Source organism: Thermobia domestica, chromosome 3 (assembly GCF_964235325.1).
Source record: "Thermobia domestica chromosome 3, izTheDome1.hap1.1, whole genome shotgun sequence".
Taxonomy (NCBI): domain Eukaryota; kingdom Metazoa; phylum Arthropoda; class Insecta; order Zygentoma; family Lepismatidae; genus Thermobia; species Thermobia domestica.
In genome coordinates this window covers 106,969,150-106,982,718 of record NC_137456.1, presented here as the reverse complement: position 1 = coordinate 106,982,718, position 13,569 = coordinate 106,969,150, and the positions used below count along the sequence as shown (strand labels likewise).

At 34.8% G+C, this 13,569-nt stretch overlaps 1 protein-coding gene across 2 annotated transcripts in view; it reads right to left on the bottom strand.

Annotated features, from left to right (window-relative positions):
* LOC145680648 (uncharacterized protein KIAA0930 homolog) overlaps positions 1–13,569 on the bottom strand; it is a 42,045-nt gene that overhangs the window by 9,695 nt on the left and 18,781 nt on the right. For both annotated transcript variants that reach the window (XM_081751357.1, XM_081751358.1), the window contains exons 5-8: positions 12,478–12,618; positions 9,797–9,935; positions 4,194–4,300; positions 1,242–1,401 (exon numbers count right to left, since the gene is read on the bottom strand). In XM_081751357.1, coding sequence (XP_081607483.1) covers positions 1,242–1,401; positions 4,194–4,300; positions 9,797–9,935; positions 12,478–12,618 — 547 coding nt within the window. The remainder of the gene's footprint in view (positions 1–1,241; positions 1,402–4,193; positions 4,301–9,796; positions 9,936–12,477; positions 12,619–13,569) is intronic.

The following is a 13,569-nucleotide window of genomic DNA, read 5'->3' as shown; positions in this document are numbered from 1 at the left end:
GTGATCACACTGTTGCCGTAAACTCGGGTTCGATTTTCGGTCAAGTCGTGCATTTCTGTCATCAACATTTAAAGTACCTATTGCTTCGACTGAGTAATTTTATGAGCATTTTGGCTTAACTTGTCATCCCATTTCTACAGAATAAAGTCTCATGTTAAATACGAATTTTATGAATCCTACGTTCAAAAGATACACCAAATTTTATCCTTGAGTATGAGCACTCTCAAGTGATGTAAAATGAACAACGAATGTTTCTGAAATGAAGCTTAGCTTTTGACTTTGATACTAAGCTTAACGGCATGCGTGAAAACCGGAGAAACCGAACTGAACCTACGGAAACGATATTATCCACACATACAACTTCACCTGGCATCGCATCGAACTAGATCTTTGGACCAGAGGTGACCCTTTATTATTGAATCAGCGTATCTTCAAGAGGGATTTTATTCTGCGAAATTTAATTGTATTTTATACATACAATATCACATATTCTATATTGACTTGTTACCATATTACATTACATGTTCATCTCTTCATATACTAATCGAATTATAAAATTCACAGTGCATAAACGTGACTGGGTCGTGATCGAACCTGGATCCTTAGCTCACCGTGCTGGTATACTACTATTATCCAGCTATTCCTCAGACATTTTCACTCTTAAGATTACTGCACTGTCATTCAGGCTATACACACTGTACCACGTCTATCATTGTGCCTGAAGAACACACTGTCTACATTATCTGATGTAATGGAGTGGTTAACATAGTGCTTCACGTACGACATACTAAGCTAAAGACACAGGTTCGACAGTCGCTCCAGTCGAATGTTTCCACTCAGATTTTTATTGCATTTATAACTTACTGTAAATACAGCGTAAGAAAAAATCAGTTTGCATATAATTAGATTGTTTTCTTAAATTAACCACATGTCGAATTAAACAGTCATATTCAGAACTATTCTTTCAAAGTTCTGCACTCATTCCTTTAACTAGGATTATATACCTCTACTAGTTTTATTTACTTATTTAAACTTTATCAAACATATGACCTTGTTTTAATAAATGCAAATTGTCAAAAGAAAACAATGTATTTACCAATTTTGACAAACACTGTATATCACAAAGGATTTAAAAAAATAATAAAGACGCATTTACAACTTAAAAATAATTATTTACATGTTTATCATTACAACAACTAAATAACACACTACATAAAGATTGTCATAGAATAAATTCTTACCATCTCTTACGTCTCCTGCTTCAATTTCACTTAATCCATTCGCCATGGAATCCAGGCCTTCATTCTCTGATCGCGATTTCCCACTCTCTCCATAAGGCTTAGTTTTCCATCCACCACGGACGAAGTTATTGATGTTGGCACTAGGATCACTCAACCGCCGCTGGAAAATATCAGGTGGAGTCTTTGAACAAAACGCATTCTATGGCACTTTCAACATAATACACTTTATACAGTTGAGCCTATTTGCAATATATATAATTTAAAAATACTAGTTTCATTTTTTTTTTAAATTTTGTATTTACAATATGTGAGAAACTTAAGTAATATCTTTCAGTTTCTACAGAAATATATAAATATTTTAAAGAGAACTGTTTGTTTTTTATGTATTTCATTATATATGGAGCAGCCGGAGAAATTGATCCAATGTGTAAGGAATATCAACTGTCTTTTTTATAATGCTACTTAGTTAGACGATATTCTTGAACCGAAGTATTGATAGTTCTAACAACAGAATCATGCTGCATACGTATTCGTCGGTAAATTGATTTTCTTCCGAGAGTTCTTGCTGTGAAGTATGTCTAAAGTGGTCAACCAAAATGCGATTTCAACAAAGGATAATCCATTACTAGCTCGTGATTACCTTGCATGTATAATAGTTTTCCTTAAATTCTACTGAATTCGACGAAAAGTGTAGTGAGCATGCGGTGGTGTCTAGTTTTAAATTGATAGTCTAAATTTGACTACACGAAGTCCTCTGAATGTCTTACACATTTTGCACTAGAACTAGGTATTGCAAAATGGCTCAACTGCATCTTCTACAAACTAATTAAAAATATTGAAAACTACTTAAGTAAACACAAAACGCATTATAAATATTCACAAAGTTCGTTTATATTTTGCCTTATTAGTTCCACGGATAATTACAACTGCATTATTATTTATTTCTGTATATTAAATTAACATTATGGCGAAATAAGATGCTCATACACACACACACACACACACACCAAAAAAAAAAGCATATTGCATGTGACCATAGTCTCATTTTAGACTGAAATATCGTGGAACTCGAAATAGGATCGGAGCAAAGACGTGCAAGGTAAGATTTTGTTGATGCAAGTTACAGCTTCTTCGTGGCTACATCAGGATTTCATTCCCAGTGCGAGGTGACGCTGTTCGAATTCCACGTTAAACTGTAGCTGTCTCATACGGCCCCGATGTTAGAAGGGACATTATACCTTAAATCAACCAACCAACATGTAAGTATATCGATGCAAACAGAAATTCGTCCGTAAATCCTGAACCAATTCAAATCAATCAAGATTTTTATCAATCCCTTCCTTCAAATTTTACTTTCACTTTTCAGTCCTATAGGCCTGTTAACTCACAATACGCACCCAAACGTAATTTCCATGAAAACGATGTTGGCCTGCCTATATTAGACTCTTGGTATGATTACTCGCACTAATGATATATTGTTGAATTTCTGTTCGTTTAATCGATTTTTTATTGAATATTTTTCTAAAGTCTTTTTCCGAAAATTCTCAGCTTACTTAGTTTATTACTGTACTATGAATTTCTGACCACAGTTTAACCGACATAGTATGTGTACAATAACAAATTATGCTTTTCATTACTTAGTAATTAATGTTGTATTGAAAGACCTTCCCCCTGTCCTTCGTCTGCACGAAATTTAGACTTGCCGAATTTTGGCAGTTCCGACTAAAGTGTCATTCCGTTAACACGTATAACTGTGCTCTGTATATATATATATATATATATATATATATATATATATATATATATATCCAAAACAAAGTAGCACTTTACCACAATTTTCATTTGCATTTATGAAAAAAAATGTTTCCTTAAAAAAATAACAAAAAAGTTAAAACAGACAAGAGCAGGTTAAGTGACGACTGGGAGATTGTGATTAAAAAATCCATTGAGTATTGGCACAATATCAACATTAATTATCAACCTTTACTTTCAAGGTCCATATAACGATCTCGCCATTTTATAGCGAGCTGCACAGCTACTTGAGGAGTGACTTGCTGCGATAGATTCGACAAGGTATCTACCCCTGTCTTCCCCGCTTGAGTTCATTCCTTTATAATTCCTTGACATTTTTATTTTTCTTATTTACACTTTTATCCTCCGTGAACAAAATTTTAGGAGAGAGCCGAAAACTTGAAAGTGCAATATTTATTCAGAAATCACAAATTAAAATGGCATTTGTGTTACGGTTTAAAATTTCACTTTACATGTAAATTCCAAAACATTAAATTTTCATACGAAATCGTGAAATAAAAATCTTTTCTTTTAGCAGCTTCCGAACTAAAACGAAGTAGGAAGATTTATATCGTAAGCCATAGCAGAATATTACACAAAGAATGAAAAAGTGCATGAATGGACCTGGACTTGAACCCCAGATCTTCGACATATCGTGTTGATGCGTTAACCACTGCGCTACTCAGTTCGCCTCCAGACCAGCCATACACTCTCTCATTCTCGAAGTCGGCGTTCTTTCATTCAGACTACACAGCTTGTACCATAACTGCATGTTGTGCTTCGATAGTTCAGTGTCCATATTCAGAACGCCTCTACTGGTTATAACATATTCACGCCTTTGGCGTGGAAGATTCGGATTCGATTCCCGCCGGGAGCTCATGCGGTTCGGATTCCATGTTAATCAGTAGGTCCTGTCTCACCTCGCTGCTTAAAGAGACGTTAAAACTCAAAATTAACTCTAACGGTTGTATTGTATTAACGAACTGAAGAAATAACTGATTTTTAATATCAATTTCTCTAAAGATGCGAATTCAATGTTACGAATATTAAGTTAACGTAACGAATATTAAGTTAAACGTAACAGAATAGCTTATTTATTTAGAATAGCTTATTAATATATTTATTTCATTATGCTTACATCGCTTCACATTACTACCCTACCTGATATCTATATACATAAAAATCTTCTGGATCTTCATCCCAATCAGAATCCCACATATCTGTCACGCATAAACCTGGCTCGGATGTGGGTGTTTCTGCGCCATAACCTGTAATGAGAAAATAATAAATCATATAGGTATTGAAGATAATAGAATATTGAAATGCAACTCTTCACCTCGATATCTTCCAAAGTTCACGAAAAACGTTACTGTCACGGGTCATGACAAAGATCATCTTTCGAACGCAACAAAAGAAAAGGAATAAAATGTCTTTGTCCTCCATTGTAACCAAAATATAGTAACTCATGGCATGTGTCGAAACTGGTAATGTTCTTTTAAATGTTTGGAAGCTACTGAAATAAGTCATTTTGTTAAATAGCGAATCAATTGAAATGCAAAGTCTCGATTAAAAAAAAAAAAAAAAAAAAAGCTTAAATATTACACACAAAAATCCAGACATATGCATAAAACATTGTATAGCATCATGAATATAACTGGAGTAGCTCATACAAATGTTCTTCCATTATTCAGGATGTAATTTTAATACAAGAAAATTATCACATTTAAAATGTTTTAATTTTTGCCTTTAATCTAAGAAAAATAATATATTAGCGTGTGTGAGTCGCAACTTTGTTGGCGTTTTCTTCAGCACACTGTATAACTTGCATATAAGGAAATAAAAGTTTCTTTCTGTTGTGTGGATTGTTTATTTCACTATTTCAACCACCAATCTTGCAGACTTCAAGAGAGTTTCACCTTACGCAGGTAAGTTCTCGTTTACATTGGAAGTTATTTGTAAACAACTGCCGCTCCTGCATAAGTAAGCTAAAACTGACGAATTCCTCAGTAAAATAGGTAAGTGAAATAAACAATCACGCAAAAGATATGTAAATAATTATTTATTATATACACAAGTTTTGTAAAATATTAACTCTATAACTTTCGATAACTTGTGGATTTATATATATATATATATATATATATATATATATATATATATATAGAGCCAACAACCACATTAATTACTCTCACTTAATTGATTGGAAGGCAACGTTAAAACTACATCAATTATGCTTCCAGTACACATATACCAGGTTACTGCTGCTGCTGTTGGGTTTCCGGTGACATGCATTTTGGCACATGTTCCGCTACATTTTGTACGATATATATATAATAAAATAAAAAATATGCTTTATTTCTAAATGCCAAATTTTGACATTGGATTAAAATTTTACGCAATAGTAGTCTTTCTCATGCAACATTATTAATTATTAATTGCTATGCCCGTTCTTCGCACGAACCAGATAAAATATCAATGTAAACAAACTGCACAACGAAAGAACAATTAAGAAACATTTCTAAAATGGAATCTATTTTGTGTGAATGTATATCCAACAACCTGGATGTGTTTTCATTGGAATGGCTCAACGCAAACACTATCTGGAGTGTCACTATACATCTGAGCAACCTTGATAAATATGGATTCGACACAAATATTGGTCATTTTCTACTACTTTTACATGTCCCGGTAAACGCCCCCTTAGACCCCCCCCCTGGTTCGAATTGTGAAAAAAATCGCCTCTGGCCCCCAGCCGATATCACGAAGACTATGAATGTGACACTAATATCTGTCATTTTCTACTACTTTTCCATATCCCGGTAAACGCCCCATATGACCCCCTGGTTCCAATTTTGAAGAAACAACGCCCCTAGCCCCGTCGATGGGGGCTGTATTTGGAAGTTAACGGCTGTGTGAGTATCACCATTCATATCAGAGACAGCGAAAACTATGGATTTGATACTAATATCGGGCATTTTGGATTATTTTTACGTCTCGATGACCCTCTAATATGGTCCCTGTTCCTTAGCTGATGAGAGGTAAATTTGAAAGTAAACGCGATCTTGAGTTTCACCATTGAGCTCAGCGATCCCGTAAACTATGAATTTCACATTAATATCGGCCATTTTCAATAATTTTTTCATATCTCGGTACCCCCCCCCCCTCTGTAGGTGACCCCCGGCCCGCATACAATGGTGGCTGAATTTGAAAATCATGGCTAATGAAAGTATCACCATTGATCTCAGCGACGACGAAAACTATGGATTTGACACTAATATCGGTCATTTTCGATTATTTTTACATGTTCCGCAATCCCCCCGAACCGCAGCGGAATGGGGTGAATTTGGAAGGTAATGCGATCGAAGCTTCACCATTGATCTCAGCGACCTCGAAAACTATGAATTTCGTAGTCGTAGAAAACAACCGATATTAGCGTGAAAACTATGAATTTCACGCTAATATCGGTTGTTTTCTACGACTTTTACATGTCCCGGTAAACGCCTCTCCCCCTGAGAACCAGGGTTTGAAAAACCCGGTTTTTTTAAAAAGCCCAACCCACCTGGGCCCATGTGGGTTTTTTCGGGTTTAATTGGGTTTTTTTTCGAAATATTTCAATGTTTTTGGGGTAGAAGTGTTAAAATGTGATTTATATTTCAAAATTATCATTGTCACAACTTGTCACAATTGTCACAGCAATTTTCTATTCACCGCAGTTTTGAAAAAAAGGCCGCCATTTTGAAATTTTACGTTGGATCGCTGCCAAAGTATATACAGCTAATTTAGAGTATCTCGTGTTTCTACTCTGAACATGTCAACTTAAAAGACCAAAAATTGCACTTTGTAGCGTGGATATCCGCTATTTTGAAAAAAGAATGGCAGCCATTTTGAAATTTTACGTTGGTATTTTACCAAAATATATACAGGAAATTTAGTGTGTCTCCTTCTTGTACCCTGAAAATTTAAACTTAAAAGACCGAAAGTGATACCCTGTAGTATGTGTGTACAGGCAGACGAACGAACAAATGTGGATCGAATCATCCCAGGAGCCTCAGTAACGTTCGCCAAATATGAACACCAAATATATTAATTTAAAACAAAGATATATAATTCGTGTTTTATAAAATAAATGTTTCAAAATGTCTTATACGATATATATATTTTCCATCGTAAAATAAATAGTTTTATTATTGGAGTCATGGGAGGCGATTAGAGGGGGGGGGGCAGAGGGGGACAGTTGCTTTTTTGAAATTACCCATTAATGTATATAGTTTCATTTGGAAATATAAAGTTTTGTATGTATTATTGGTTCATAGAATAAAAATGATGCCATAAAATATTTGTCGTTCCATGAGTACGTATTAAAAACGCTACAAAAATTGCGTTTGAACTGCCACTAAAAATGGCCCAAAAATTAACCTATTGGAGCGCCACAATTCGAGCGTACTTTCATTTCTTCATGCAATGGCTCGATATGTTAGTCAAACGCTCTGGAACTAACTGAGATAACATTTCGCAAGAAAAGAAGTCCTTCACAAGTTATTTTTTAATTGTACAAAAATCGACAGTTCCTAAAATGTATTTTCTTCTTTCTAATAATGAGGAATATTTTTATTTGATTTTTTTCAGTTTAATATTCTGTTCAGCAGCCAAGTTACATGAGACGTCCACTTACTGATCAACATGGAGTCCGAACCACGTGAGCTCTCCCCGGGAATCGAGCCCGGGTCTCCCACGTCAAAGACGTGTACACTAACCGCTTAGCCACGAAGGAGCTCAGTAAGGAATATTAATTTTGCAGTGTAATATACGAGTTTAGGGGTGTACATATACAGTTTTGTATATACAATTAAATTTAGTGAATTCAGCATAATTCTAGGTTTTAGGATTATTTTGTATAACTGAAATGTGGAGCCTCTAAGTATTGCTGAGTTTTGATATATTCCAAGAAAGTGAAAACTGTACTTAATGGCAGCGAACATGTTTCGGGAAGTTGCAAAAGTATTTCTTTAAATGTCGTAGTATATGCTTGTAGTATTTACTGTCATTCTAAGAGTAATAACACATATAATAGCATGCGTGGAATTAAAAATATAAGTTGTTCATTAATTTCCAGTTTCAATATAACTTTTGCAAAACAAGCCTCATTATTCATTACTATGATTATTTGATTAATATTATTCTTTCTGTTTATTTGTTTTGCAAATTTGTTATTAAATAGGCCCCTAATCTGATTACACAATTTTCCAGACAGATATTCATGAGCAAAGAATCAGATCTCTTCTTACACCTTCGTTGTTAAGAGTACAAAGGGCTAGTACTTGCGTTGCTCTTGTCAATTTACTTAATAAAATATGAAACAAGATATACGGTATTTTAACTGAAAAAGACAGTATCCTAATAGTTATACAACCTTTCGTCAAAAAAAGTGTTACAAGCAACCAGGAAAACTAACATTGATATCAAATATTCAGATCATGTCTTGCCCCCCCCCCCCACTTTTAACGTCCAACCGCCGCCACTGGTTGGAGTTCACTTCCGATACTTTGTGCGTTCAATTACGGGAATTTCCCGAGCACTTGTTGCAAGACGGCTCTTTCCAGAAAATTAATTTAAAACAATTAACACAGACATAATTCATATTTTATAAAGTAAATGTTTCAAAATGTCTTAAATGAAATTCAATATCTTTCAACGTAAAATAAATAGTGTTATTGTTGAATTATTCAGTTGCGACACTTTGTGCGTTGAATTGCGGGAATTTCAGAGCACTTCTTTCGCGACGTTTTCTTTTTCTTTCTTCTTGTTCTTCCGAAAATGCAGCTTTTTCTTGGTGCACCGGCACTATTAAGGAAGTTTGAATTCAGCATTTGAAATAGTAAGAGTTACGTAATCTTCGGAAATCTTAAATTTGACAAGAATTTTTACGCTATTGCTAGTGTTGATTCTGCAGAATGCTTATTTGAAGAGTAGCAGCAAATAACTGAACTAAACTGTTTTTGTTGGAAAACCAAATTTTACTGAAGAATACTTGTGTGACCATCAAAGGTAATAAAACAATAATACTAATAGTTTTACTAACGTACTACATATTTACTGGTACTACCGGCACCTATGGCCTTAAACCCGATGAGGGATAACGTCCCTCGGCGTCGCCAAGTCAGCGAGCACACTTTTCACGGAAAGCATTTTCTAAAATATAAAATTGCATATCTTACTTCAAACAGGCTATAAGTATAATCTATACATTAATTTGTTTTATAATTACCTCAAGCTAAGGTTTTTTTAATTCATTCAGTGCATTCAGAAGTTTATAAAAGTCTTATGTTGTATACCTTAACGTGAAAGCATCTAATTCGCCCAGGTAAGTCCAAAATCTGATAAAAATCACTATCTATGTAATCACCTTAGTTGTCAACAATATACTAACAAAAAGCTCAAAAACCCAGGTGAGTTTTTTCAGGCGGGGTCCAACCCGAAAAAACCTGGTGGGTTTTTTCGGGCTGGGGCCACTTGGGCAAATCCTGCTGAGAACCCTCTGGTTCGAATTTTGAAAAAACGCTTCGTCTTGATCTGAGGACTGGACCAAGATACCCGTGACCAAAATTTGGTAACTCTCGGTCCACTCGGCTGGTCCCCAGGCCGCACACAGACATACAAACAAACTCTTTATTTTATTTATATTAGATTAGATTATATACATAGATAGATTGTACATAGAATGTACCTTGGAATCTACTATTTCAAACAACTTTCATATGTCGTACCTTTTGGCTTCGTGACTGCCATTTCAGCATGCCCTTTACCCTGAGGTCCTTTCATGCGAACGAACTCAATTCGCTGCGAACTGGCACCGGAAAAAAGACCAAATGTCATCCGCTGGGCCATTTTACTGCTCAAACTGGACTGAAACACAATAAATGAATAAATAAACAATTAAAATGAGTGACAATCGCAACACTGTACATAATGTATTTAAATGGGATATATTTCCACTGACAACTGACCTTCGACAGCTGCTTGATAACGTAGAACTTCTAATATTGTGATCTGTTCAGAATAAGCACTCAAACAGTGCGTTTTGCCCAATGACATACATCTCACGTGGTCCCGTATAGCACAGTCACTCACACTCTCGCCTTTAATGAAAGCAGTTCCCAGTTTGATTCCCAGTGGGGACACTCAATCGAAAAAATGTAATAGCTTTTTCAGACCAACCATCCAGTGAGGTTTTCCTCATTCACACCAAGAAAATGCCGGGATAGTATCTTACATAATGGTCCCAAACTGCTTCCTTCCTCTCCAATTTCCCAGGCACGTGATCGCCGAGGGACACCATCCCTCATACGTGAAGGGCCAACATGGCCACAGATACCGAAAGCCGAGAAATCGAATTCCTAATCCTAGAACTCATCTTACACACAATCAGTTGAAGAACAGTCATCTGTCCGTCAAATACTTTTATGACTTTCTCTTAATCATTACTATCTTCTCCATTTATTCTACCTATATACGAACCAGTAGCAAGGCAAATATGAACGTAATTTTCAAAGTAATTAAAAGAACTTATCTTTATTGGCACAGTACTTCATAATAAATAAGATTAATCTATCTACTAAAATAGACGTACAAAAAGTTGTCTTGTTCTTAAGAGTATATGTCTAAGGTAAAGCAAATACGAACGAAAGTGGGAACATTTCTAGAAATTGAGCAAACTATCACGACTATACTTTTAATATTATCACAGGTACCTCTAGAATGAACAACACTCCATAGATAACATGACACATAATAAGTTGTTGAAATTTAATTCCCGTATAATCCTTATATTTTCTAGCATTTGGCTCTTCGCATGAAAATGAAATCCTAGAAAGTTAGTAGGAAAGATAAGGAAATAATTTAAGAAAATAAAAAGGAATGGACATCTGGAGAGAGCATTACAATAACTAGATGGTCTACACGAATGTTGGAGTTGTGTTCGTCAAATAATGGTGTGACTTACTGTATAACAGAATGGCTAAGCTACACACTCTTTCGTTTGGCAAGCGCACGTTGCCAATTTGTTAGTGCTTTTACTGACGGAATGTTGAAGTATTTCTTAATCACACTCCTACTGTTAACCAATCTTAACGTATATTAAATCTTACCTGTATTAACAAAATAAAAATCTTAAAAACCCCCAGTGTTAGGGTTTCATTTTAGGTATCAAATAAAATTTTTAAATGCGTGAGTTTTTTTCTCATATTCCTTTCAATATCTCGGCCGACTCAGAAAACGTGGATTCTGCCTTGATGTCTCAGAAGTATATGTCTTCATTAACATATATTTTGCTCCTCTTTGTCATATCTATACAGTGTTCCTAACATCGACTTTATTTATATTCAGACCTTCAAATTTATTCATATAACTCGGATGAAAGAAATCAAACCTCTTCCGGTGCCCTATATATTGATTCCTGCTTATTTATCGGCAGTCTGTAGGAAGTTCAATCGAAAATGGATATACTTCATATTTCTAGAGAAATCAGTATCCTGATAATTCTATGATACGGATATTCGAGCATCGTAACTGTTTTCTTCAATGATTAGTTATTTGAAGTGTAATGTCCATTTTCAGCAGGAAAGCTACAAAAGACGGGGCCTATAGCATGAAGTGGGTTATAAACCACTATTTTAAGTATGTATTATGGGTGAATATCACCATCGGAAATCGAATCCGGGACAACGTGCCTTAGCAACTGGCCACAGAAAGGATTCAAAAATTCATGGATAGTATCCAACAATAAATAAATAAATATTTGACTATAATCTAGCAAGTGATCCATGTTAAGAATAATATTGCTTATTAACTCTTCCATGTCAACTGGAAAAACGTTTTAACAAAACGTCTCGCTACCCATCTCTAGATAGAATGTGAGCCTAGCAGCTTGCTGAAACGATGGGCAGGAAATACTAATTATAGCTTTAATACAGAAAATCTAACTAAAAGTTAAGGAACATTTATACTTCGCGGAAGTTGAAAATATACTCCTCAAAACTATCTACGAAAAAATAAAGATTTTCTCAGACTGGGAAGACAGAAATAATCGTAAGATAGGGGGAGAGGGAACTCCAGAAGGGAGGAAATTCGATGGCTTCCTCTTCTATAAATATTTTTTACACATATCTACTTTTATTATACTTCAATTACTTATACTTCACTGCTGATTACATCTTTTACATATTTTTTTTTCTGGTAATGAAAGTATTAATTTAATCCCTCTAAGTTTAATAGCTACAATACTTTACTTGCTTTCTAATTCTTCACGTAATCACTATTTATAAGAAGTATTTTTTTTAACTACCTGAAGACTTAATGGGTTATAGTAGTCATCTATATAAAGTCATTGTTAATACTCATTATAGATACATGACAAATAACTTTATCATATTTCATCATTTCAACTTACCCTAGCATCATAGACTCTTTTCAAAGCATCGTATCTGATGGAACCAAGAAAAATGACTCCCTGAATACTTCCTTCTCTATCCGATGCTACAAGTTCCACGCACACCATTTCACCATCTCGTACTAATATATCACAAAACACCTGCAAAAATAAACAGTTTGCTACTCACCACCACATTCTCTATTGCTAAATAACACATTATTATCCGGTCAACAACATTATATCTTATATATGAATTATCATCTTGACATATTTATTATTCTCGAATGATACCTTTTCCTTATCATCGTTACATTTGCATTGAGACTTTTATGATATCCTTTCCTGGCCCTAATATCCTACAATTATGAATTCCATAGACTCACAGAACAATGGCGCTTAACTGATGTCAATGACAATGTATTGCTGGGAAAGGAGTCAGTTCATGCTTTATCTGAGTTATTGTTCGATAACGTAGTAAACTGAATCATATCAGAATTTCATATCGAAAAAATATAAATTCCACCCGTAACCATAAGTAACTCATACTCACCAACACTTCACAGATCTGTACAGTGATTGTTGTACAACTCACAAAAAAAGACGTTACTAGTGTCAACAATAAACGTATACCAAGAAACACAGTGAAGCCTATTTATTTTATCTATTGAAGTAAAACTACTACAGACTGCAGCATCGCACTTCGGATGCAGTAATCAGTTATTATCTACGTCTTGGTTTCTATATTGTAAATAATGTGTAGTGGAAGTTATTTCTGCAATCCAAAACATTGCATGAAATATGGTCGGGCGCCATGGGATATGTAAGTCCACATCTCATATAGCCTTGATCCTAAAAAGGGAGGTTCAACTCCATACCTAACCAAATATATATTTTTGTTTGCCACTCACACACTAGTATAAATATTGTAATTTTAACATGTTAACTACCTACAAATCGTTAACCATATTTTTTATTCTTTTCTCCCTTCCACGTGTAACAATAGATGTAGAATAACTGTTAGCTCCAGGAAATTCTCTTGAAGCTTCCATGCTGTCTCACTCCTCGAAACAGCGAAATATCAAAAGCGGCTCTTAGTTCTGGATTTAAAGA